Source organism: Pseudorca crassidens, chromosome 4, assembly GCF_039906515.1.
Source record: "Pseudorca crassidens isolate mPseCra1 chromosome 4, mPseCra1.hap1, whole genome shotgun sequence".
NCBI lineage: Eukaryota > Metazoa > Chordata > Mammalia > Artiodactyla > Delphinidae > Pseudorca > Pseudorca crassidens.
In genome coordinates this window covers 110,659,521-110,687,277 of record NC_090299.1, presented here as the reverse complement: position 1 = coordinate 110,687,277, position 27,757 = coordinate 110,659,521, and the positions used below count along the sequence as shown (strand labels likewise).

Here is a 27,757-nt window from a genome sequence, read left to right as displayed (position 1 = left end):
TTGGGGAGATGGTGGCATATGCAGTATAAGAAAGCTTGCTTTAAGACCCAACCCCAGCAGGGAAACTCAGGGAAATTCCTAAAAATCAGGGAGTCCACTGAAGTTCATTATGATGACCCAGTGTTGACAGTTGCCCACTTCTTACCCTCTGTGTTCTCTTGACCATTACTCAGGCCTCTCCCCTCCCCCACACAGGCCCCTGAACCCTAGCTTGGCCCCCCAGCCTGAGCAGGTGTTGAAATGCAGAACGTGTCCCCTTTTCAGCTGGTCCTGAGAACCAGTTGACACAGCGAGACACATTTCCTGTCAACCCCCAACGATTATGCCGCCTTGCTTGTCCAACTTCCCTTTGAAAGCTTCTGCTAAGGTCTGTTTATCTCCTCCCCATAAAAGAAAAGCTTTTTCTGTTTGATTTTCAGACTCTTGTACGTTTCTGAGACTCAACTATTCTCCCTATTGAAATAGTCTCTTTGAATAAAGCCTCTCCTTATCTAAGTCCAGATCTGACAGCTAGCAATCTTCCCACCATGCATTTCTAAGATGTTAGAACTCAGACGGTTTTTCACGTCAAAAGCTACGCGTTGACATACTGTATTAGATTCCTTGTATATGAAATAGCCAGGACAGGCAGATCTATCAACACAGAAAGTAAACTGGTAGTTGCCAGGGCCTGGGGGCTGGGGAGGAGTGGGGAGTGACTGTCAAGGGGCACAGGGTTTCTTTGGGGGCTGATGGAAATATCCTAAACTTAGATAGTGGTGACAGTTGCACAACTCTGTTAAGACACTAAAAAGCACTGAATTGCACACTTTGGGTGAGTTTTATGGTACTTAAGTTATAGCTCAATAAAGATTAAAAAAAAAAAACTGTTGTATTCCAATGGTAGACTGAAATAGAAAATGAAAGTGTGACATATCTTGAACTTTAAATTATAAGGTCTTTCGTTTACTTGAAAAAATAATGTATATTATAGCCCTAATTTAGTGCATAATTCAATGTCTGTTTCCGAAAATGCTTCTTAGCTCAATGAAGTGAGAATTTGTACATCTCAATGAAGTTTTTCAAATATTACAGCAGGCAAGGTAAAAAGCAGCAAAATTGTTGTAAAGATTAAAATATGAAATGGAGGGACTTCCCTGGTGGTCCAGTGGTAAAGAATCCGCCTTCCAATGCATGGGACATGGGTTCAATCCCTGGTCAGGGAACTATGATCCCACATGCCGTGGGGCAACTAAGCCCGCGTGCCACAACTACTGAGCCCATGCACTCTGGAGCCCGTGTGCCACGACTGGACAAAGAAAACCCGCGCACCACAACTAGAGAGAAGCCCGCACGCCGCAGTGAAGAGCCTGCGTGCCACATTGAAAGATCCCACGTGCCACAACTAAGACCTGATGCAGCCAAAACAATTAAAACATAAAAAACAAATAAAAACCAAATAAATATTAAAAAAAAGAAATGGAAAAAAATTAACTGGCTATATCATTGCCACTGGAATATTCTCACAGCTAATTATGGAGGCTGATCTCTAATTCTTTTTTTTTTTTTCTTGGCCATGCCACGCTGTATGCCTGTGGGATTTTAGTTCCCCGAACAGGGATTGAACCTGTTCCCCCTGCAGTAGAAGTGCAGTGTCTTAACCACTAGACTGCCAGGGAAGTCCCTGATGCATATTTTTTAATTGAAGAAGCAGCTTTTTTTCCTTCTCGGCCTATCTTTTAGCAAATCAATCAGAGTCATATATTTTAAGCGGCATTTGGATCAACAGTCCTATTCTTGGCACTGAAGAGAGGCTCAGAAGTTAAATGAAATAACATATGTGGAGGAAACGCCCAGACTTTAGTGAGTGCTTGCTCCCTGGGATATTTTCTGCAATTTAAAATATCAATAGTTGAGCACGGACTGTGTGATATAGGCAGGTTTCAGTCTCTGTTTACGCTGCAGCACATTGGAGGGGTTGGTTGACATCATAGACTGTGGAGCCCAAGTGCCTAGGTTAGAATTCCAGCTCTACCACACTTTCCCTGGGTAACTTGGGGAAGGAACTTAACCTTCTGGTGCCTCAGGTTTGCCACGGGGGTAATAATAGTCCCTAATCATGGGACTGTCACGAGGCTTAAATGGGTTGGTATTTGTAAAGAGGTTAGCACAATGCTGAGCGAGGTGCCTGATGGGTGTTTATTTAAAAATACAATTTGAGGCACCCTAATGGGGAGTTCACCCTCCAGAGATGGTAATTCACATTTGAAAGATGAATCAGAGGCTCACCCCGGAGGAGGTTACCCTCAGACATCAGCTATCTTTAACTCACCGTAGAAGCTATTAATTATCATGATGGACGTTAGATATGATTTTTCATTGGCGAAATGACAAGCTGTGTGGAGTACAGGTACTCCTACCCTGGCATTAATGGAGAAGCAGCCTGGAGCAAGCCCAACAGCCACCCAACATTGGGTATTTAGGATTCTGAACAACTTAGGATTGTTCATAACAAGTTAGGATTGCTATTTAGGATTCTGTGTGTGTACGAGCACTTAGAGTTAATTGCCTGACTCTGACTAGAATGGTCACTGAATCCTGTCTTCCAAGAATGTCTCATTTCTCTGAATGCAATCTTTCTTGCAAGGTGTTCTTTGGGTTCCTAAAAGCACAGACTGCAGAGACCTGATTGAGAAGACCGATCAGCTTATATAACCGTGTTTTTGTCTGCTTGTTAATCCATGTGTCTCTCCAGGAACGGATTCAGTCTGTGACTTATTTTCTTTCTGATATTCCCTGTTTGCATCACCGAGAGGGAGGAGACCTGTAGTTCCGACCTGAGTTTAACTTTGGGAGGCCACTGCCAAAAATAACCAAAAACGATGAATTACCAAATGGGCTTAGGTCTGTGTTTTCAACAGGCTCCATAAAAATGCCAGCAAGAACGTAATATGTTTATCTCTCGAGGAGTTGACGATCCAAACGTGGTAACAAGACAAATACAGAGTTAAAAGGCAAAGGAAGACCTAAAAAGATAACTTCTTCCGGCATCCATTTAACAATATTTGTTGAGCATATTGTGTGTACCGTGGACGGTGCTGAGGTCTATGAGAAGCGTAAGGATGAAATCAGTCAGGATTCTGAGACGAAAAGAGCTAATCTTGAGATTTATTTAAAACAAGTGCAAAGTAACTCAGTTTATAAGCACTCAAGGGCTTACCTATGGCTAGCAGTAAGTCTTCAAAATGCCCAGACAATTCTCCTTTTATGCTGTCCTCAATGTCCTTCTGGCTGATATTTCTGTATTCATCAAATGCTAAAAAAAAAACCAGCACCACAAAAATATTTAAAGTATCCCAGTTGACCACACTTGAATATATTGTGGTTTTTGATTTGATAGGCAGCAAATCAGGTTATTAAGTGGCAAGCTCAAAAACTCCTTTAAAACATCAAAAACTCGGGCTTCCCTGGTGGCGCAGTGGTTGGGAGTCCGCCTGCCGATGCAGGGGACACGGGTTCGTGCCCCAGTCCGGGAGGATCCCGCATGCCGTGGAGCGGCTGGGCCCGTGGGCCATGGCCGCTGAGCCTGCGCGTCCGGAGCACGCAGCGGGAGAGGCCACAGCAGTGAGAGGCCCGTGTACCGCAAAAAAAAAAAAAAAAAAACAACAAACATCAAAAACTCAGCACAGAAGTTTTTGTTTTTTTATTACTTTCAAAAAATGTCATCTGCAATAAAACCTGAACTTCATAGGCCATTTTCTTCAATGATCAATCTCTCTCTCTCTCTCCTCTCTTCCCTCCCCATTCTCAGGCTGTAAGCATTTAAAATAGCCTGAAAGGTTAACAGATAAATAATTTGTCTAATAAGGTGGGCTACTTTTAAATTATAGCAGCACCTGGGAAACAATAATGTGGTCATGAGTCAAATAGGTTTTAAATCTGCTGAAGAAATCTTAATTATGAAGATTTTGTGCTGAGTCAATCATTCCCTAAGGCAGCATAGCCTACTTCATACTTACTAGAAGGCATTCAAAGTACTTGATCAACATTTGCCCCAAAGCAAAACCTGTACAAACGTCACCGAGATGTAGGCATACTTTGTAACCAAAGTATATTTTTTCCAAGTGAATTTCAAAAAAAGAAAATTTGGAGAGAGATCTAGGATTGTTTGGTCTTTATTTTTCAAATAAAGACATCAATAAAGCAACTCTAATATACTACTGCCGTTGTTTTATAAAAAGGATGAAATTTTAATGCCCAAGTTTCCTCATTTTCCCATCTCGGCATAAGCGTAGTCATCACTGTGGTTGTTCTCTAGACCAGCACTGGGGAGCCACAGTCAGATGTCCCTAGTAAGTGGAGATCTGGGCTTCTGGGTGCCGTTGCTTCCAGAATGACTCAGAGAGATGCATGAGTGAAGGGGTGGGTGCTGAGGTGTTCCATGTAATAGTTGGTCTGATAAAAAGGGTTCCCCCTCACCCATGTACCTTCATATCAGAAAAAGCTGAATGTTAATCTGCATTAATGCATTAACAAAGACTTACCCGCAATGCCTAGTTTTCCTGGAAAGTGGCTAACTAGGCAAGAGATGGGCTGGAAGCAGTGCCGTCAGGCTCCTCCATCCCACGGGAACACTCCTCTCTGCTCTCACCCCAGAGAGCTGCTCCTCTCTTCTCCCTGCCATCCCTCCCACCCCCACCCCCCAGGTTGTTTCCTGAAATGTTTGTACATGAAAATGGGACAGCCTTCACGATTTTTCACTTCGTTTTCCAGAACTATGTATGTTAAACCTTGAAATATTTGCCAAAACAATACAATGCAAAAAAGGATTGTAATGCGAGTCCATACTCAGTTTCAGTTGAGGAAAGCTCCTTAAACAGAGGATCTCAGTGAACCTATCTTCATCCGTGCCCCATTTGTTCTCACCAGCATTATAGAGAATCTGTTGGACAAGGGAGAAGACTTAAATGTTATTACAGACCCAATTCTGTCTCTTTCTGAGGAGGTGGAATGAGAAGAGGGGCAAGTTTATTTTACAGGTCATTGAGATCATCGATAATCCGTGTCTCTCACTTTTAGTGGACTAAAGGTGGGGTTAGGGGATCCCCAGGTGTCAGGCTTCTCCTCCAGACAGGACAGGAGAGAGCATGACCCCGGCTGGTGCCGTAGAAGTGAGAACGCAGTCAGGAGGGAGAATCGTTAAAGGAGATGTTTTCTTTGCTCTGTTACCGACCTGGGCATCCTCTTTGGCCAGCTGTTCATCCACTTTCAGACCCTCATCTCTTCTGCCCTAGACAGAGAAGATAAAAGTGAGGGCAATCCTTTTAAAAATAAAAATTCCATCACTCGGCATTCCAACCAGCAGGGCATCTTAGAGCTGCTTCTTCAGTGGCAACCACGCAGCACAAAAGAATCAGGCACTTGGGGCTCTCGTTCTGGCACCGACTAGCCATGAAACCTGTAGCAAATCACACAGTTTTCTGAGCCGCAGTTTCCTCCCCGAAAACTCAAATGTCTGAATGGAATCAAAAGACAAGCCACACACTGGGAGAAAAATATCTGAAAACACATATCTGATACAGGACTGGTATCTAAAACATATAAAGAACTCTTAAACCCCAACAATAAGATAACAAACAGCCCAATTAAAAATGGGCAAAATATCTGAACAGACATCAGATACACAGATGGCAAGAAAGCACATGAAAAGATGCTCAACATCATAGGCCATTAGAGAACTGAAAATTAAAACAATACCCCTACACACCAATTAGAATGGCTAAAATTCTAAACAGTGACAACACCAAATGCTGGCAGGGATGTGGAAAAACAGGAAATCTCATTCCTTGCTGTTGGAAATGCAAAATGGGACAGCCTCTTTGGAAGACAGTTTGGCAGGTTCTTACAAAACTAAACATACTTTTACCATACGACCCAGCAAATGTGCTCCTTGACACTTACCCAAATAAGGTGAAATCTAATGTCCACACAACAACTTTCACATGGATGTTTACAGAAGCTTTTGTTCATAATTGCCAAAACTTGGAAGCAACCAAGCTGCCCTTCAACAGGTGAATAAACTGTGGCATATCCATACAATGCAATAGGACTCGGTGATAAAAAGGAAATGAGTTATCAAGCCACGAAGAGAGGCCGTCTGAAAAGCCTGCATACTGTATGATTCCAACTATAGGACAGTCTGGAAAAGGCAAAACTATAGAGATAAAGAGATCACTGGTTACCAGGCGTTCAGAGGGAGAAACAGAGGGGTGAAGAGCTGGAGCACAGATGATTTTTAGGGCAGTAAAACCATTCTGTATGATACTGTAATGGTGGACACAAGACATTACACATTGGTCAAAACCCATAGAATGTATAACACGAAGAGTGAATCCTAATGTAAACTATGGACTTTAGTTAATAATAATGTGTCAGTTCATTCATTCATCATCTAATTCATCATCTAATTCTTTTATCATTCATTCATCATCTAATTCATTCATCAGCTATAACCAATGTACCACACTAGTGCAGATGTTAACAACAGGGCTATCTGTGATGGGGGGTGGCATATGGGAGCTCTCTGTAGTTTCTGCTGCATTTTTCTGCAAATCTAAAACTGCTCTAAAAAATAAAGTCTATTAAAATAAACCGAAACCTCAAAGATTCCCCACTAACTCTACTGTTGAAGGCTCTGTGGCTAAGTGTGTGTGCTTGTACACAAATAATTCAGCACATTATAGCAAGATGGGAGACGGAGAAGGAAAAGAAGATTGCCTGGATTATTTTGCAAATTATAGGTGAATGAAACATTTGGCTATAATACTTTAAAAATGCATTTGTTCCAAACTAGTGGTTACCAGCAGGGAGAGGGAAGGGGGCAGGGGCATTATAGGAGTAGGGGAGTCAGAGGTACAAACTATCAGGTATAAAACACACTCTAAGCATATACTGTACAACACAGGGAATAGAGCCAATATTTTATGATAACTATAAATGGAGTATAACCTTTAAATAGTGTGAATCACTATACTGTACACCTGTAACATATAATATTGTAGAGCAACTATACTTCAATATAAATAAATAAATAATAAATAAAAATTTAAAAAATGCATTTGTTCCTATTTGCAAACATTAGGTCTTTGTATGCCTGCCTGATTTTTTATTTTAAACTACTCTTTTTTTTTCTTTTTTAATTAATTTATTTTTGGCTGCGTTGGGTATTCATTGCTGTGTGCGGGCTTTCTCTAGGTGCGGCGAGCAGGGGCTACTCTTCCTTGCAGTGCGCAAGCTTCTTATTGTGGTGGCTTCTCTTGTTGTGGAGCACTGGCTCTAGGCACGCGGGCTTCAGTAGCTGTGGCACACAGGCTTCAGTAGTTGTGGCTCATGGGCTCTAGAGTGCAGGCTCAGTAGTTGTGGCACGTGGGCTTAGTTGCTCCGCGGCATGCGGGATCCTCCCAAACCACGGTTCAAACCCATGTCCCGTGAACCAGCAGGTGTGTTCTTAACCCCTGCACCACCAGGGAAACCCCGGCCTGCCTGATTTTTGCATGATTTCTTTTCTCGGTTTCTTTCAGTGCTGCTGCTACTCTGCTCTAACTAGTCATCCCTAGTTTGCTGCCTTCTTGTTCTCCTTTCATCATTCACTCTGCTCCAAAAATAAAAACGCTGATGATCACTGGTATTAATTACAATAAGCCAGCACCACCACGTACTGACGTAGTGATAACTTTCTCTGCGCTAAGTATTTCACACTCTTTCTCTCTTAATCTTCTCAACATGCTCTGAGGCTGGTACTGTTATTATTTTAATTGAACAGATGTGAAATGAAGGCTTTGAGGCTTGACTTAAGGTAACTCGTCTCAGCATATCAAGCTAGCAGGCGGCAGAGGAGCAGCAGACTCCAGGTCTTATTCTGAAACCCTGCCCAGGAGCCTTGCTCTCCACTGCCTTCTGTGGGCGTGTGTGCTCACGTGCACACAAGCAGATCTGCACTTATGAATACAGACCTGGGGGATCGTATGTTTGCAGCGATACCTCATCAGTTTGGGTTTGTAGGTTCAAACGTCATAAGGTTGTCACCATTGGAAACAACTGAAACCATAATTAGGATAAACTGTTCCTTAGTGGCATAATGCCTCACTTTGCCAAGTGCTGCTTTAACCCTCACGCTGGGATGGTTGTTGGGATTTTCTCACACATTAAGGGCTGTTTAAATCAGCTGAAAGAGGCTGTTGAGATATGGCTTAAATCATTTTCTCTCTTACACACACCTATGACTCTATCTCATCCTTGACCTCACCACCTTTTTTATAAAACCAAGACCCTCCTAAAAAGAGACGGCAAGGTGTGGTCTCATTTGGTCACATGGTGATGAATGGTTTAGCAGCTCTTCCAAAGAGGGCAAGGATGAAGTTCCAGCAAGCCACATTTTTTTAATCCTGAGACTGATATACCCATCTCTGAAGATAATTCATCTGTATCATGCTTCCTACTTAATTTAAGTGCTACCAAAAGAAATATATATTCTTTCAAGTCCAGAAGAAAATCAACATGTTCTTAAAAATGGAGACAAAATGGAAATGAACAATTATTTTCCTTCCAGATGAATGTGCAGAACATTTTCTAACATATTATGAAACCTGATCAAAATACATTTAATTCATATACTGGCCAAAACAAGATTTTTTGGTTACATCACTATGTTATACCTTTATGAGGCTGGTTAAACATTATACTGCGTGGTGGCAATGCAAATGTAAGATGAACAAATCATTTCATAAGGAAAACTGCCATCTCATCGTCTCACTTTGGTTATTTTCAAACACCCTAAAAACTATTATTGACCATACAGCTTATTGGGGACTTAAAAAGTAAAAAGTAAAACCTTACATCTGCCAAAGTCAACAGAGCTTTCCGGAAGTCACCAGATGTTTCAGAACTAATTTCATCTCCAAGACTCTTCTTATACACTGAAACCAGATAAGAATGAAATTAAGCCTTGATGAACTAAAAAATATTATTATAAAACACAGAAAAGCTTAAAATGTCAACATTGGCAAGGAATGAATACCTGATAAAATAAATCTTGTTTCTTCTTTTTTTAAAAAATCTTCTAGTGCTCTTCTGATATGGATACATTCTTCTTGTAACTATTACTGCAGTGTGTGGTGTCATAGATGCACAAGAACAGAAACAGCTACCACTCTGGATCAAATCATGGTTCATTTTATCTGACAAAGGCACTAAGGAAGGTATAGTGAGAAAGCTAGGATGGGCAAGCTGTCAGTTTGCCTTCCAATTTCTATTATGTCCGCCTTCCCTAGGAATAGAACCCTGGCCTTAAGCAAGGTACAATGCACACAGCGTAAAGACCACATTCTCAGCTCTCCTCTTGGCAATGAAACGTAGGCAGACCTACGTGACATTGCTGGGAAATCTCCTTAAGGATGGCTCATGCCAATCTTAGTCCCTTACTCCATCCTACTGCCTGGTGTGTAGATTGATCCTTGGAGCTTGGGCAGCCATCTTGGTCTAGGCAGGACTATATCTGAGCGATGGCATAAAAATAAGCAGGAAGGGGCCTGGGTTCCTGAAAGTTTTGAGGCGCTGTCATGCCAGTCCTAGAATTGTCTATCTCCAGACTGCTTCTACATAGGAGATAAATAAATGTTTATTTTATTTAAACCACTGTTATTTTTCTGTTTTATTGACTCTAACCCTAACCTTAATGCATACAGTTAGAATGTATTATTTCATAGCTCTCAAAAGTCAGAAAGCTTCCCGAAAACATACTGTTTCCCCATAACAAATGCCAACTGTGTGTTCGCATATTTTTAGTACTGAATAGTTGTAGCTCCTTTTGCATAGCCTGTGATGTGCAGTGTCCACTGAATTTTAAACCTCTGTTCTGCTCCACCCATGGAGCAGTGATTCTCTTCGAGCCACTGTATACCTGGATGTAGCTGACACCAGGTGGCTATTTGAACTCCACCTGCATCATCCTCAAGACCGCTATCAAATTAGTCATATGAATGCTTGTTCTTTCAAATCAGTAAAAGACGACTATAGAAAGTGATGTGAGATTATCTAATAGCAAGAACTGTGTTGAGAGAGAAATTCTTCCAGCGTGATTTTAATAAGTCTCTTTTTATGAAATCTATAATTTTCCAGAGCAATTCAAGTAAACAAAATCCACTATAAAGACAGATTATTTATCTAAGTAATAACATTTAGTAGGCATCACTTTCCCTAATAGTCATATTGTTGTTACATCTCTCCTTCCTTCACTCTATGAAAAAAATTTTTTAATTTAAAAATATCAAGCCAAGGGCTTCCCTGGTGGCGCAGTGGTTGAGAGTCTGCCTGCCGATGCAGGGGACAAGGGTTCGTGCCCCGGTCTGGGAAGATCCCACATGCCGGGGAGCGGCTGGGCCCGTGAGCCATGGCCGCTGAGCCTGCGCGTCCGGAGCCTGTGCTCCGCAATGAGAGAGGCCACAGCAGTGAGAAGCCCGCGTACCGCAAAAAAAAAAAAAAAAAATCAAGCCAAAAAAATGAAGCTCTCAATTGTTAGAATTTGGGGAAGTATTTTATAATTTTAGAATTATCTACATGAGTCTCACACAGCCTCCCACGCCTCTCCTCTACCCCAGGTATTTTGCAGGAAACTAGACTAAAAATATGAAAATTATTTTGATGCAAGTTGAAAACTACCTTATGCATTTTGAGACACAGTAGGGTACAGAAAAACAGATACAATGTTTTAATAGTGCAGAAGCTGAACTTAGAATTCTTGATCCTGATTCAATGTTCTCTCATGCACCATTAACTTTAGAATACTGCAAAGAGTTCAGAATTTAGCTTTCTATTCATTTAGGTGCTATTGTATCATTGTAGTGTGTGAGCCACTCAGTATGCCTGGTCCTTTTATGAGAGCCAAGTTGATAGGTCCTCTGATGGATTTCTAATGCATGGGTCACCACTGCACATTACATGATGCCATCACTCTTGCTACAGTTGACTGCACCAGGGCTGGCATCTGACTATAAGTGGCCAGCTGTCTACAAGGTGACCTGGTGGGAGAACTTTGCCCAAAAGAAGGCTCTCTACTAGACAGTGCCTTTCTGAGCCCATTGAATCTTCTCTTAGGGAGTGAGATGTACAGAATTTTTTAACAAGAGTGACAAAGAAGTGGAAAGGCCCCCAGAAATAAGGCACAAAACACAAGTCAAGAATAACAGCCAGAAACCATGGGCAAATAGAAACCTTGAGTAGACAAACGTCATGTGGTAAGGGAAGAGAAGTTTCTTGGTGGTGTCAAGAACAGCAGAGGCAGAAAGGCAGGGCAAAGAGTTACTAGGATGAAAATGTGCACAGGGAGCAATGGATGTCCGATGCTGAGGGAGTGACTAGACAGCTGAGTCCCTAGCTGTGTCCTGAATCTCTGTACAGCTTGGCTATACCTGATTGAGACTATTTCTTTCTTTTACTTCTTGTGTATCATGAATACCTACTTACCAAGGGAACCTAGATGCAGTTCAATTCCTTGTAGCCTTAGAGAACTTAACTCACACAGATACCAGAGCATCTGGTAACTCTGAACAATGACCACTTGTCATATTTGCAAAACAACAGTCCTAAATGCTAAGACATTCACTGGGCTCTTAAAATCCCAGGTCTCAATCTTAAGGATATTCATTCAATCAATATTTGAATTTATCCCCCACTGTTCTGGGCACTGGAGATACAGCAGTGAGCAAAACAGACAAAAATCGCCCCCTTCATAGAGCTTACATCCTAGGGTTGTTTGTACATAAATGCTGAACTCCAGGGAGAATCTTGGGGCCAGTCAACTCATGGAGCGGTAACTCTTCTAAGAAACACAAGGAAGTAACATAGCATCTGGGGGTAGAGACCCTGGATCTGATGATTTTTTTACATGTACATCTTGTTGAACTGCGGGAACCAAATATGTTAAACACCTACAACGTACCCATTTGTGCCCATTATTAAGCAATTATCTCATCTACCCCAAATTTGCCCTTCTATATCTTGCTTTGTGGAGCTGGGGTTGGGACTCTGCAAATAACATTTCTCTTTTATCCCCCATCCTCCACCTCCCTGTCAGTTTCCACCAATGGGGGGAGCAGAGGGAGATGAGATGGAAGGCAGGAAGAGGAAGGAAGGACATGCTATTATTGGCTTGTGATTCACCTCAGTGTCAACCCAGTGACAGGCTTTCACCCTGACAGCAGCAGTTGGCTCCAGGCTCCTAGAACAAGTCACCTGCTTACATGCCCTTGGAGGTACTAGCTCCAGCTAGATGGAGACCCTTCCCCTTCACAGAGATCTGAACTCCCAATTCCTAGGGCCTCTCCTCTGAGCCGCTGAAGTACCAACACCGGAAACTGATGCCCTCCTCTGAGCTTCTAGTTTCTGAAAATCCCAATCTCTTCCTTTGTCGTCCCAGCCTTGAGGATTATACCTCTGAGCTGTGTTTCCGTTTTGCTTTTTCAGTCCTCCAAAAAGGTACTTAAGCAATTCTCTACATTAAATTCGCTCTGTTAAAATACCTAGTGCATTTCTGTTTTTCTGACTAGACCTCATTGGCATACCAACAATAAAACAGGCACTTACCTATCATTGAGGTATTTACTTTCTAATGGAAATTTCTCAAAGTAACCTCTTTAACACCCACCGGGGGCCGGTATATCCATTTTTTGTACCTTTCCTACCGCAGAAGTTTCCTAATACACAGCTGACCACCCTGATACAAAAACATAGAAACCATGGCTCCCTTAAGGTACTTGGAGGTGGTGACAGGGAGCGGTAGTTTAATAAGAATTGGGCTGGTCTTTGTCCCTTACTCCTGGGAGGTAACTTCTAAATACTTACAATTTCTCCAATAATAAGAATTTCATTGTTATTCGTGGAGGGTCCCCTGAACCACACCTGAGTTTATGCTAACAAGATGACTCCGGATGGAGCTTGGTCACACCAGAAAGACCAACCAATGCGACTAAAGGGTTAAGGCTTTAAGCCACATGATATCAGCCTGACATCTAGCGGGAGGAGGGGACTAAAGATGGAGTTCAGTCACATGGCCAGTGATGGAGTCAATCGTGCCTGTGTAATAAAACCCCACTAAAAACCCTGGACACCACAGATCAAGTGAGCTTCCCTGGTTGGCAGTGAGACATGGCTGGGCTGGGAGGGGGATGCACCCTGAAGACATGGCAGGACCCTCCCAGACTCTTCCCTATGCAACTCCTCACTCCACCAGTCTTGATGTACATTCTTTATAGAAAACCATAATTGTAAGTATAGAGCTTGCTTGAGTTCTGTGAGCCACTCTAGTGAGTTATTGAACCTGAGGGGGTAGTAAGAATCTGTCGCCGTTTGGTCAGAAGCGCATGTGGCCTGGGAACACCTGAGCTCGTGGCTGGTGTCTGAAGTCAGAGTGGTTTTGTGGGGACTGTGCCCTTAACCCGTGAAGTCGCCCTAACCGTGAGCTGTTAGTGTCCGAATTGCATTGCAGGGGCTTTCCACTTTTTACATAGCTAACAGACTATTAGGGCTTTAGCTAATGATACTGAAGCCACGTGCTCAGCACATCCTCTAAATGGTTCATCTAATTTCCCACACCAGAAATCATGAGCGGTTTTTAACACATAATATGAATATACAATGATTTGAGTGTCTTACATTGATGAAAATGGTTGATTCAATTAAGCAGTGATTGCTGAGAGTGAAATCCACTATAGCTGTAATGTTACAAACGCAAAGCATTAATGCCATCGTTATGTAGCAGTTCCCAGCTCAGATCATATTAAAATTTTCTTCAAAAATCCACAGTCCTTAGCCCATTTTAGAATGTGTCTTCCTTTTTACAGTCTTGCTTCCCTCAAAACCACTTGTGAAGAAAGATTGGTGGGTTTCTGGGAAAAGCAGCATTGGCTCCTATAGGTGTGAACAGGGGTAAAGGTGGGCAGAAAATAAGATCACCTGTATAGTAGGCTTGGCCAATCTCCTTCATCTGCCTGCTTGTCCTGGTGGTTAAGATTTCAATCAGTGCATCTTCATTTGTTCCCGTGCCCTAAGAAGAAAAAGGAAATCTATTTTTAGAACACTTAAAAAAACCCCTAGTTTCATGCATTGCGGTCTTAACATCTTGTTTTCTACAGGTGAAAACAACAGTTTTTAGTCAATCAACATTAGGTCCTCTATTGCTCTAAAGTGGTTTTCTAATTTTCCATATATTTTAGTATTAAAATAACATGAATCATCTGAAGTTAATTGATTTTAAGCTTCTAAAGAAAACGTCCTACTCTAGTATAAAACTCCTTTGAATAATTCCAGGAAGAACTAGTATAAAGGGAAAGCCTATGTCATTCAGTACCAAAAGTGAGCATTCACATACGTCATTGTATTTAGGAAGGGCTCTGCAATTCTTTTGAATGAGACCATACTTGTACCAATGCACCTGGTTGGTCAGCACGGATCGTCCTCTTCATTCGGGGAGATTTTTAAAGCCTCAGTAATGTATGTCATGAGCCTAGTTGGTTTGGGGACTAGTGTTTCCTGAGTCTTGGTTTATACTGAGGTCACTGAATCACGCTGAGACTTCAACAAAGCCATTTACATTAGGACTTGACCAAATAAGGCCAAAGTAGCATAAGAAAAGAGGCTGAATTCTGTCCCTCTGTGACAGATTCCTAGTTCCCTTCAATAGCTCTCCTTTTCAAATTATTTATTTATTTTGTTAGTTACTTTTTTTTTTTTTTTGCGGTACACGGGCCTCTCACTGTTGTGGCCTCTCCCGTTGCGGAGCACAGGCTCCGGACGCGCAGGCTCAGCGGCCATGGCTCACGGGCCCAGCCGCTCCGCGGCATGTGGGATCTTCCCGGACCGCACGAACCCATGTCCCCTGCATCGGCAGGCAGGCTCTCAACCACTGCGCCACCAGGGAAGCCTGTTAGTTACTTATTTTTAAATAAACTTTTTTTGGGTTTTTTGGTTGTTCTTCTTTTTAAAAATTTTATTGGAGTATAGCTGATTGACAATGTTGTGTTAGTTTCAGGTGTACAGCAAAGTGATTCAGTTATACATAAACATATATTCATTCTTTATCAGATTCTTTTCTCATATAGGTTATCACAGATTATTGAGTAGAGTTCCCTGTGTTATAGAGTGGGTCCTTGCTGGTTATCTATCTTTATATTGTAATGTGTGTATGTTAATCCCAAGCTCCTGATTTATTTTATTTTATTTTTTTATTATTATTTTTTTCCCTGATTTATTTTAGAGCAGTTTTAGGTTTAGGGCAAAACTGCGAAGATCCAGTATCTCTTTTATCTTCCTTGATTAGTCATAGAACCCCCATTTTTTAACTTAGCACAAAGCTAAGCAAATAAAGACCATATTTTTCAGCTTCCCTTAGAGCTAGGTTTATCCATATAACTAAATTCTGATTGACGGAATATATGTGAAGCATCACGTCCAATTTCAGAGAGTCCTTAAAGAGAAAGGATGAACACGTCTTTGTCTCCTACTCTTTCCAGTTGACTGCAATAAAGATATAATGGCTGGATGCTGAGCTGCCATCTAGCCAAGAAGCGGAATCTACAGGCTGAAGATGGCAGAACCTCAAGACTGAAGGTCTGATAATGATGGTTCCATGATACCCAGCTCTGGGTTGCTTCCTTTGGAATTCTTTTACATAGAAGGGGAAACATTTCTAATCCTTGCTGGCGAATCTAACTCTTATCATTTCACCTGCTAAACTGTCCCCCATGTGGCAGCCATAGAAATGCACTGCTGAGATTTCATGTCTAGAGAATATACCGCCAAGAATGTAGTTAGTTGGCAGCCTCCAACTGCCACACCTTTGGTTCTGTCACACAGCTCACACTAAGGTCATGCTCTCTCCAGGCTGCTCTCAGCCATGACTGCGCATGGAAGGGGAACAGGAGCTGGGCCATTCCTGCCCCATGTAGGACCCTCCAAAGGGCACACTTGGCTCAGGGGCTCCCCATCAGCTTGCTGTGGCTTTCTTACAGCAGCACTACAGACTGAGGCTCTTCCTATCTGAGCCTCCTTCTGTCCCTCTCTCCTTTCACAGGTGTCAGACCTGTATTGCAGTCAGAAGTTTCACCCCACCTACCCTGCTCTGTCTCTTCTTTATCCTTCACAAGGATTTCCCCCAATAAATCTCTTGTACATTTAATTCCATCTTGCCATCTGCTTCTTGGGTGCCCACATCTCTTCCACAGAAAAGAAAATAACTCTGATGGGAAGGCAGAGCCTTGCTTCAGACCTGGACTCCTTCCTTTCCCTCCTTCCTGTCAACAAATATGTTGAGCACCTATCTCATTGCAGGCTTTCCTCTAGGAAGAGAGGAGGTTCCTTGAGGGATGAGGTTCCCTGATATGATGGAGGTCTGCCTTTTAATTGGATTGGAAAAAAAAACACATAAATCAACAAAACACCAAATACGTAAAATATAAATATGTAGAATACCAAAAAATTAACAAGATAATTTTAGACAGTAATAGATAGCAATTTAAAAAATTAAACTGAGTGAATTATTAGAAAATATCTGGAAGAAAATCATTCCTGAGGGAAAGAACGTCACATATAAAGACCTCAAGATAGGAATAAGCTGAGAATGTCCAAGGAGCAGCGAGAAGGCCAGTACAGCTACAGCACTGAATTGGGGTGGCCGGCAGTGGAGGAGAGGGTGTGACGATCATCTTTATGTGTCCATCTGGCCAGGCTACAGTCCTCAGTTATTCAATCAAACAGTAATCCAGTGTTTCTCTGAAGGTATTTTGTAGCTAAAGTCCATTATCAATTGACTTTAAGTAAGGGTGAGTACCTTAGATATTCTACGTGAGCCTAATTCAGTCAAAAAGCCTTAATTAAGAGCAGAGCTGAGGCTTCTCTGAAAAAGCAGACATTCTACCTGTGGGCAGGAGCTCCAGCTTGTGCTAAGGGTTCCAGCCTGCCCTTCCTAACAGCCTGCCCTACAGATTTCAGATTTGCCTAGCAAGCTGGATAATCGTGTAACCAATTCCTTGAAATCAGTCTCTTACTCTATACCTCCTGCCTACTGGTTCTGCTTCTCCGGGGAAGTCTGACTGATACAGATAGAATTTTAAAAAGCCGTAGAGATAGACAGGAGCCAGACTCTGTTGGGTGATGAAGGTCATGATAAGGAGTTTGGATGTTCAGTAGTCAAAACCATTGGAGATTTATGCAGGTGAATAGTATAATCTGATTCTAAAAGTAACTTTATACAAATAATTTTGGCTATTCTGTGGTGAATGGATTTGAGGAGGGCAAAAATAGAGGCAAAGGGACCAGTTCCGGGGATACTGACATGGTCCAGTCAAGAGATGATAGTGGTTGAACGAAAATGAAAGCAATGGATCTGGAAGGAGGGACATGCACACATTTTTGATGGATTATGGAGTGGAGGTAATGGGCTTGTTGATAGATTTGGGAGCTTTGAAGTGTGAGAGAAGGCAAGGGATCAAGGATAGTTCTAGGTTTTTGACCTAAACAATGGGGTTAATGATGGTGCCATTGACTCAATAACAACAAAATAAAGAATTTGACACCTCAGGTCAAAAAAAACAAACAAAATTAGGCTCTGACCATATCCTTTCAGGCCAGGAACATGTGGGCTTAAGGTTCCACAACTGCTTCCCATTTCAGGGCTGTTGTACTAATTGGAGAGCACAGAATCTCCAAATCCATCACCTTTACACCCATATCTCAAGTGTGCACCAGAAGAAAGTCACTCTTTCTGTTAATCAAGTGCTGGGCAGAAACAGCTTGTGTAGGTCTCATACCTTCATGGATTTCTTCAGCTGTTTCGCATCAAACACTGCCGGTGGGGTCACGAGGGCCACCATGAGACACTTGAAGTGGCCAGAGAGATCACCCTTCAAGTCATCTTTCAGTTCCTAAAATTAAAAACCCGAAGAGAAAAGTATGAAATACTTCTCCTTTCTCTTCCTCCAAAGTCACCTAGTGAAAGACAAACACGAATGTATGAATTCAGACAAAAACATGCCCATCCACAGGAGATAAACAGAAATGGTGAAAATATTTCTATGGATATTAGTCTGCATTTTATGATCACTTCCAAAATGTTCTGTTTTATAGACGGTTTTCTGAAGGGAAGCCAGTGAAAAAGGTTCTCTGAGGGCCACAGATAGGAACTGTGTATTAAAATGCATTTCCCAGGCCCTTGATGCTCTCAATGCTTGGGTTGGGGTGAGGGAAGAGGAAGGGGAGGAGGAACCCTGTAATTCACACCCAGCTTCACTGGGAGGTGCTCTAATCCAGCCTTGCTTCTCGGTAACTGCCAAAGAGTTTTGAAGGGAAAAGGGGAGGGAAGACAGTGCTTGGTCATTTGCCTCTGGTAAGAGCATGGAACTAGGAAGCATCAAAAGCAGTTTTCTGGCAACAACAACAGGGGAAACCCAAAATGTGGTAATAGGGGGACCTTACTTATTGATGCTGTCCTTCAGCAGTGTTTTCATACATTACATAAGTACGGGCCATCTCCCCTGCTTGAAGGCAGGTAACATGGTTTCCATTTTTAATATCCAAAGGAGTGTTATTGAATAATTATATTTCCTGCTCTTGATTAATTTTCAGCCCTGAAACAGAGGCTGGAAGCCTCCCAGACTGCTATGACAATGTGGGTACAAACCAACATCTTCCATGACACTTGGGGGCCCAGCAGGGGCATGCTCCTGCCAAAACAAATGGGATGGAGCAGAGCCACTGTAGTCATCATGGGGTGTTTCCTCTCCAAGTGCTAAATTCCACCCCTATCTGTCCTCAACCCAAGACTTTCCAACTGAATCTTACTTCACATGCTCTCATTCTGTCCCACTGTGAGACATGGTTGTCACCCTTCAGCTCCATCCTTCCTCCATATTTTGGAAATCCTGAAAGGCCAATGGATCACTCACAATCCCTGTACATGAGTACAGTCCAGAAGCTTGGCAATTCAGTTAAGTTGACAAAAGTTTACGGGGCACCTGCTCTGTGTTAGGCACTTAATTGGTGAGTCAGACACAATCCTTACCCCTAGGACATTACTTCCTAATGAGAAAAATGGAAATAGTCAAAGTTAAATTTCCACATAATATGTTAAGTATCTAATAAAGGGAACACAGAGAAGGGTGTCTTAATGGAGCCCAGGGGCTTGGAGAACACTGTAAGGTGATGCGTCAGCTGCCTTGGATGGTCACTACACACTCTCAGTTCTGGACCCAATAGCCTGACTGGTTTGTGTTTCCACCCTTTCCCCTACACAGTTCATCAGCCACAGAAGCTAAAATAATCTTCAAAAAATATAAATTAGGTTATAGTATTTCCTTTCTTACAAACCTCCAACTGTTCCCTATTGTTCTTAGAATAAAATCTAAACTCCGCACCAAGACCCCAAGGTCCGGCATGTTCTAAGCCTCTCTTCAACCTCATCTCTTCCTTCTGTCACCCTTTACTGTCTATACTCCTGCCATATTAGAACTCTTCCTGTTTCTTAAGTACTCCCAGCTTGTTTTGGCCTCAGGGCTTTTGCATTTGCTGGACATTCTGTCTGAAATGCTCTTCCCCGGATCAAGCAGAGCAGAAGCCTGAGTATTGTTTAGTCTTCGTTGAGAGTAAGGTAACAACCTGTCACTGACGTTTCTTCACCACATGATCTAAAGGAGCCATTCACCAGTCATGCTCTAGCATATCATCCATTTTAATACTTTCATAGCACCTACCAATATCTGAATTTGTTTTATTTATATATTTATTATTTTTCTAATAGAATGTTAGGTCCATTGAAGAGAGGAGGCTCTGCTTTTTATTCCAGAGAATCTCCAATGTCTAGAATATCTCCTGACATAGAGTAGTACCCTACTCCTGACACACAGTAGTTTACTATTGAACAAATAAACTGCTTGGAAAAGACACACAAAATGTTCTTGAATAGTTCTTGTATAGTTTCTGGTACTGAAGAAATATTCATCTGCCGAACAAATTTTAAAAAAAAAAGTCTATAATTACATAAACATATTAAAGTTGGAAAAGAAATTAAAGATCATCTAAGACAGGATTTATCAGGTAATTGATCAGATAATTCTTTATTGTGGGCGACTGTCTTGCGCACTGTAGGATGTTTAGCAGCGTCCCTGACCTCTGCCCACGAGATACCAGAAACATCCCCCCCCCTCCCACCAGTTGTGACAATCAAAATGTCTGGAGACATTGTCAAATATCCCCTGGGAAGCAAAATCCTTCCCGGTTTATAGCCACTGATCCAAGGCAACTCTCCTTATTCAACAGGTGAAGATAACTGAGGCCCAGAAAGATCAAATAACATGTCCAAGGCCACTCAGACAGTTCAGGGAAAAGCCCAGGACTCCTATTCCAGGCTGTTGACCGGATACATAGGGGACTTTCTGTTACACTTGGCCTGAAACAAAAGATCCGTGGGCATAATCATATGGGAGCAGCCTTGGTCCATTAGTGATTAGGCCTTTACTGCCTGTTACGTTAATGAAATCTTACCCTTCCGTATGCTGCTTGGTATTCCTTAGCAATCAGCTGCCGCTGTGCGTTCGACCTCTCAGTCAGAATGCTAATGAGCGCTTTCTCATCGGTTCCTAAATGAAACGAAAATAATGGTATTCACCATCAACTCAAATATGCTTAATATCTGTTGTGAACAAAAGAAAAATGATTCAGGGTCTGAAACAAATGCAGAGAGGAAGGCATTTTAATTTTTAATTTCCAGGTCTTACCAGGTTGGCATCATTATTTCTTTGATTGCTTGGCTTTGGAAAAGAAAATGAACTTTATTTGGATAGTTTAGGGGGAAGAAAACCATCATTGCCCAAATATTCCTATCCGTATATCAGACAGAGAAGTAGCACAAAGAACATACTGCTTTGGAAGTAGGTTTTTTCATCCTTCTGAGGTCCAGTTACTGTCTTATCCCCTTTTATCTTTCTATCTCCATATTTGATATAAAAAGTCATTTTTGTTCCTCTAGAAAAAAAGGAACTGACATTTATCAAGAACCTACCACACACTAGGCACCTTTTATTCATTGTCATAGTTAATATTCACAGGGCCCTGGGCAGTAGGTATGATTAAGCTGTTCTAAAGATAAAGACACTAACTTACCTCGCTTGCCAAAGTCAGGCAGCTTTTAAGTGGCACAGCAAGAATCTGAACCCAAATCTCTTAATCCAGAACATCTATTTCTACCAGTGGTCCACACCTCTTTCAGGCATTTCAGACCCATATACTTAACCACCTGTTGTAAGTACAAGTAAAGGGCTGATGCTGGCCTGCCTGAAAACAACCTCCAGGTCACTATTTTTTTGGTAATTATAGTATTAAGATAATGTGAGAAGTTGTGTCTGCTCCTTTGTGGTAGAGGACTGCCCCTGGGTTGGAGGCTGTGAGCTGGCTTCTGTCTTGGGCCTCCATGACTAGAATGGTCTAAAAGATCCACTGGAATTCAAGGCTCAACTTCCCTGTGTTGAGGTGACCCACACACACCTTACACCCACGGCAGTGGTACACACTCTACATGAATGACGGGGCAAAGGAAACGGTGTACTTGATTAGCTGCTGGGACTCCTAGTGACAGATGTTGCCCCACGGGGTCTTTGATCTTGTATTCTTCTGCATAGTTAAGAAAACAGAGTTAGATTAACCCTCATTGTGCCCTGTGAGTCTGATTATCAACTTGGACCTATAAAGGTATCTGAGTTGGTGCACAACTAGACACCTCCAACTACAAGTATCTCAAACTCAGCTGCTCCAGGTTGGATTCATTCTATTTCTTCTCTAACTTGTCTTTCATCCTATGTTCCCTCACCAATGACACCACTACAGATGCAGTCATCCAACCAAAGATCCTGGGAGTTATACTCCTTTCTTTTCCTTACTTTTTACATTGTAACAATCACCTGCATCTCTTGGATTTGTCCTCTTCTCTGCCACGGTGCACTCATCATATTTTACCTAGAAACTTCAACAGCCTCCTAACTTGACCCCCTTATAATTTATACTGTATATTACTGCCTAAGTAAATTTTTTTTCTAAGTAAATTTTTTTAATGCAGCAGATCATGTCAGTTCCTTTTTTGAAATTCTAATGATTCTCCGTAACCTTCGGGATGAAGTTTAAGCTCCTTAGCTTGTGCACCAGTTAATTAGGACCTAGCTCCCACCTCATATTCTAATTTCCTACCCCCTTCCCTGCATCTCTATACCCTTTGCCACTAGACTCCAGATATAACTAACTACCCACAGTTACATGTAGGTTGTACGCCAGGCAATTTCTCCTCTCTTATTTCTGCACGTGCTACATGCTCAAGACCAGAAATTAAACCAAGATGTCTCATGGTTCAGAGGCTGGATCTGACACGTCCCTAAGGCAAATGCCACCATGACGCCTGGTTTTGGTGTTGGGAGTAGTGCTTACAAACAAAAACCTCCTTCTCAAAGCGGGCCTGCCAATCAAAATGTGTAAATTAGTGAAGAAACATAATGTTAAGGAAGAAAGACAAGCGATAGAATTTAAAGACCACTAATTCATTCAAATTGACATTAACTTCATGGAAAAGTCTATTCAACCCTGTGTTTAAATAGGCAATCAAAGAGATAGAGAAAGAAATAACTTTCATTTAAAAATAGCAATAAAGAAAAACCTAAACAGGCAGAAATACAATAATATTACACTGATAGTAATAGTATAATTACTATTATGAACCTTAATAGTATAATTCATGGAACTTTACAAACTGACCCTCAAATTCATAGGACAGGGCAAAGCCAAGAAAATCTCTTGCCTTACTAGACACTAAGTGTCATTATAAAATAATAATAATTATGTAATAGTCATAATAGTAATTATGACAATGTTATATTGAGACAGTGAGAGGCAAACAGACCAATGGAATGTAACAGAGAGCAGAAAAATAGCAAAACTTATAGGAGAGCAGTGGCATTACAAATCAGTGTGGCAAGGATGAACTCTTCAATTGATTGCACTGGGACAATTACATAGCCACTTGAGATAAAATAAAATTAGATTTAAATGCCATTCACAAACATTAATTCCAGGCAGATTAAAGATCTCAGTGGGAAAAATAAGATTGCAAAATTTTGGGGAGAAAATACAGGAGGATATCTTTATGAGCTCATCATAGAAAAGACACAATAAGTACAAATCATTACAAAAAATATTGGTAAACTTAATTTCACTAAAATTTAAAACTTCTATGCGATAAAAGTTACTGTAGCCAATATTAAAAGAAAATTACAGGTCTTCCCTGGTGGCGCAGTGGTTGAGAGTCCACCTGCCGATGCAGGGGACACGGGTTCGTGCCCTGGTCCGGGAAGATCCCACATGCCGCAGAGCGGCTGGGCCCATGAGCGATGGCCGCTGAGCCTGCGCGGCCGGAGCCTGTGCTCCGCAACGTGAGAGGCCACAACAGCGAGAGGCCCGCGTATTGCAAAAAAAAAAAAAAAAGAAAATTACATTCTTGGAGAAGGTATTTTCATAGCTTGTAATTTTTTTAAAAAGTTTTGTATCCAGAATTTATTTTAAAAAATAAATTTTAAATTAAAAAGTAAAAATTTTTTCTTGCCAAGCACAAAGAAGACAACCCAACTGAAAAATGGATAAAAGATATGGAGGTGTAATTCATGGAAAAAGAAGAAAATAAACAAGAAAGGATGCTTAACTGCATCAATAATGGGGGATGGGGAGGAGGAAGGAAACAGATACAGAATGAGGTACAATTTTAGATCCACTCAATTGGAAAAACTGAATAGGATGACTGCCGCAAGTACTGATGAGAATACGGAGAAAGAGGAAGTCTCATATATTGCTGGCAGGAATACTAATTTGCATATTTATTTGAGAGAGCAGTGTGGCAAAATTTCTAGTTAATCTGGAGATGAACATTACCTTCAACCCAGACATTTCAACCATTATATTCTGGAGAGGTGCTAGCAAATGTGCACAACAAGACAAAAGCATGACTATTCAATGCAATATTTTTATATTGTAATAGAAAAGAACTGTAGGCAACTTAAGTGTTCACTCACTATTCCCATCTTACAATGTGATAATAAACTATGCCGCAGTTAAAAATTAATGAACTAGAGCTAAACATATCAACATGGATAAATCTCAAAAACGTAATGTTAAGGGACAAAAAAACAAGTTGCAGAAGAAAACATAAGGTAGGATTTCAAGTTATACTGTTTGTGCCCATGCACAACAATAGGTACATACATATGGAGTACAGAATTAAAAGTTTCGTGGGAATAAATTCTAATTTAGAATGCTGTTTATCTCTAGGGAATGAGGTGGGAATGAGATCCAGGCAGAATCGTCAGGGACTGTATCTATAATGATTTATGGTGATAATGATGATGATGATGATGGTTGTTGGTAGCAGTGATGGTCATGGTAGTGTTTAATATTAAGTAAACATGGCAAATATTAAGATATAATAAAACTGGGTTCCCTATACTTTGCCACGTTATTTCACAATTTTTTTAAAGTACCTTATAATTTCTCTAATTGAGTAAGGCAACTTGGGCAACCTGAACCCATGCGCTTTTAGCTTTAACTTCCTGATGTGCTTCAACATTAAAAAAGGAATTGTAAAGCATCACTCACCAATTCCTCTGATTGCCTTATGAATTGCTTCAGCATCCCCTGATGCGCTAAAGCTGGGATAATCTCTCATTGTCCCTTGGTGTCCAACCTAGAAGAAAATATCTGACAGTCCCACTAGTCCACAGTGACATCTTTATTTATGTTACATACGCATACTCCCATATGCCTACTGGAAACACACAACAAACCCATAATTTGCACACCTTCTTATCACTTCAGGAGTGGTTCAAGAGAGTCTCCCCACCCCAGATATGCAGGCAATATGACAGCTACCACATTTATAGTAAGACCTCTCCTTTTCTTCTCTTGTGTAACAAATTGAAAATATAAAACATTCATTCTCTAGAGCAGTGAATTGGGTTAATCACGGTGATTCTGAAGAATATTTGCTTTAAAGTGATATCTGCATGAAAGCAGTGAGAAAGTGGAAATTTCCTACATCTTCTTTTTTCAAGTGATACTTCAAAGCTCTTCACTGTATCTCACCTAGAAGTAACTGCAGTTTATAGACTTCAAGATGTTTTAATTAATGTTCACCATTGTCCTTGGGAAAACCTACACCAAAGGATCCATAAATGAAAACCCCATTAGGACTGTCTGTTCTTAAGCTTTGTTTAATGGATGTACAATTGTGGCAGATAAATTCCCTTCTGAAAGCTCCACTGACATAGGTCTTCAAGAATAGCATGGAAGTAAAAAATGCCATGATACTAATTTTAAGCACATAAACTAGAAACTTGTCAGTAAGCTGAGAAAGACCATCCTACAGAAGGAATAAAATATCTTAAAACTGCTTAAGAGAAATTGAGAAAAATCCAAGTAAACATGTACTTATATGGTACTTCCTAACTCTGAATAAAAGTCTGTCTTTACAGTGACAATGTTTTCTTTCTAACTGATGTTTCTATCCTATTACTGAGTAATATTGGCTCTGTTGTCTTATGTTAATATGGCTTCATTTAGGCTCTCCTGAAGTGTTTAATATTTTCATGAAAGGACATTATCTTGTCACATTAAAGTGAATGGAAAATTAATGTTCTGGCACAGAAAAAAATGATAGTCTGTTGATTCAATAGATTGGATTGAACAATTTATTTCAGTACATTCCAACACTGTTTCACCTTAAAGTACCCAAAATAAAGTTTTGATTCTAAAACAGTAATTATAACAAGTTAGGAACTAATTGTAAATGTGCCTGATCTAAACCACCGGTAAGAAATCAGTCACTTCAACATGATCTTTGGAGAATTCTCTTTCTTCAAGGCTTAATAAATATTTTATGGATTCACACAGCCAACTGACTTCCTTTCAGTTCTATTCATTTATGAACTTTCGTGTTTATCTTATCTGTCCACCTTCCCTGTCTGGCATTTTAGAAGAACCATCACAATATCGGAGCATTTGAGCGCTTTGTGCCCAGCACTGTGGCACCTTTTATACATTAACTATAACCTGCACAACGGCACCGATGAATGAATAAGAATGATCCATGTCATGTATAAGACACCAAGATTTAAGGAGACTGGAGAATTTGCTCAAGTCCACATAGCTAGTTAAGCAGCAGAATTTAAAAGCAGTTCTGAACACTGCAGCCCATTCCTAGTCTGTCTTAAAACGTAGTCTTGGTACCACCTGGGCTGACCCTTTTGTGAAATAAAATTCATATTTTATGGCAAGACAAGAAAAATTTAAACATAAACATTTTTTCTGCCCTTTGGCCTCCTCTCTCCCCTCTACGGTGCACTGTGTATCTGCATTATGTGTTGACCAAACCTCCCCCATTGGCAGGAATACCTGCTCAGCCATAAACAGCAACATTCTCCCAGCACCAACAAGACAACTCCTTAAAAGATAACATTCCTTCTTGATCACGACCTACCCCTTTGTACTTGCAGATCTGGATTGTGTGAACTGTCAATAATACATCATTTAATGGACAGCCCTCTGTCTCAAAAAACTTATACAACTGTGCTTTGACTTCTAGAGGGTGGAACAGCTCTCTGAGCTTTCTGAGAGGCTCTTCCTGGGTCATAATCCTCAGTTGGGCTCGATTAAAATTTTCCATTTCTTTCTTAGATCGGTTGATTGATTTTTTGTTGATTAAAATGCATATGACCAGGCCCTGCCCTAGACATATGGAACCATGGTCTTTAGAAATGAGGTGTCAGACTGCACATGTTTTAGAAGCTTCCCTGGTGCTTCTGTGCCATGGAGATATTCCCATGGCTGCTTTTGAATACAAAAGACAAAACTGTAGTCAGACTCTAATTATCCATGAATTATGAAAACTCAGGGTTTCCATTCTAGCTGTGACCTTTTCACTGCCCTCTGCTACCTATACATCAAAATATGCCGAAATTCCAATGTACAAAACTAGAGAAGGATGAAATTCCCAATCCATTATGCAACTTGCTACCTAGTAAGAATTTAATGGGGAGGAACTACTCGTTTGATTAAAAGGAAAAAAAACTACACACATACACACACACACACCTGTGTGAAAAATGGCACAGGGCTTCTGAAATGGAATCTTAGTGAAATCTTTCAAAGTGTTTCAGTTATTTAAATGAGCAGTATATTCATTTGATAGACTTCATTGCCCAAAACATTCAGAAATAAATATATGACTTATGAAAAACAACTTACAGTAAAAGAAATTAATGGAATCTTTTAAAGTAATACATGTCACGCAGTGAACAAGGTGCTTCACAGACATCTTATTCAACTGTTACCATGACCTTAAAGAGGGGGATTTTATTATTTCCATTTAAAAATGGAAGACAGGCTTCCCTGGTGGTGCAGTGGTTGAGAGTCCGCCTGCCGATGCAGGGGACACGGGTTCGTGCCCCGGTCCGGGAAGATCCCACATGCCGCGGAGCGGCTGGGCCCGTGAGCCATGGCCGCTGAGCCTACACGTCGGAGCCTGTGCTCCTCAACGGGAGAGGCCACAACAGTGAGAGGCCCGCGTACCGCCAAAAAAACAAAAAAAAAAAAGGAAGAAACTGGATCTCAGAGAGATTATTTGCTTGACATAACTCTGCTACTAAGTACA

The 27,757-nt window shown here is 41.2% G+C and overlaps 1 protein-coding gene and 1 non-coding gene across 4 annotated transcripts in view; both read right to left on the bottom strand.

The window, feature by feature from the left end:
- The window catches only part of ANXA3 (annexin A3), a 69,324-nt gene that overhangs the window by 18,164 nt on the left and 23,403 nt on the right, over positions 1–27,757 (bottom strand). For all 3 annotated transcript variants that reach the window (XM_067736349.1, XM_067736347.1, XM_067736346.1), the window contains 8 exons: positions 24,706–24,793; positions 20,566–20,660; positions 17,838–17,951; positions 13,987–14,077; positions 8,875–8,954; positions 5,213–5,269; positions 4,828–4,921; positions 3,200–3,295 (listed from right to left, as the gene is read on the bottom strand). In XM_067736349.1, coding sequence (XP_067592450.1) covers positions 3,200–3,295; positions 4,828–4,921; positions 5,213–5,269; positions 8,875–8,954; positions 13,987–14,077; positions 17,838–17,951; positions 20,566–20,660; positions 24,706–24,793 — 715 coding nt within the window. The remainder of the gene's footprint in view (positions 1–3,199; positions 3,296–4,827; positions 4,922–5,212; positions 5,270–8,874; positions 8,955–13,986; positions 14,078–17,837; positions 17,952–20,565; positions 20,661–24,705; positions 24,794–27,757) is intronic.
- On the bottom strand, positions 1,586–1,658 carry TRNAR-UCU (transfer RNA arginine (anticodon UCU)). The gene has a single exon. It is a non-coding gene; the product is annotated as a tRNA-Arg (tRNA).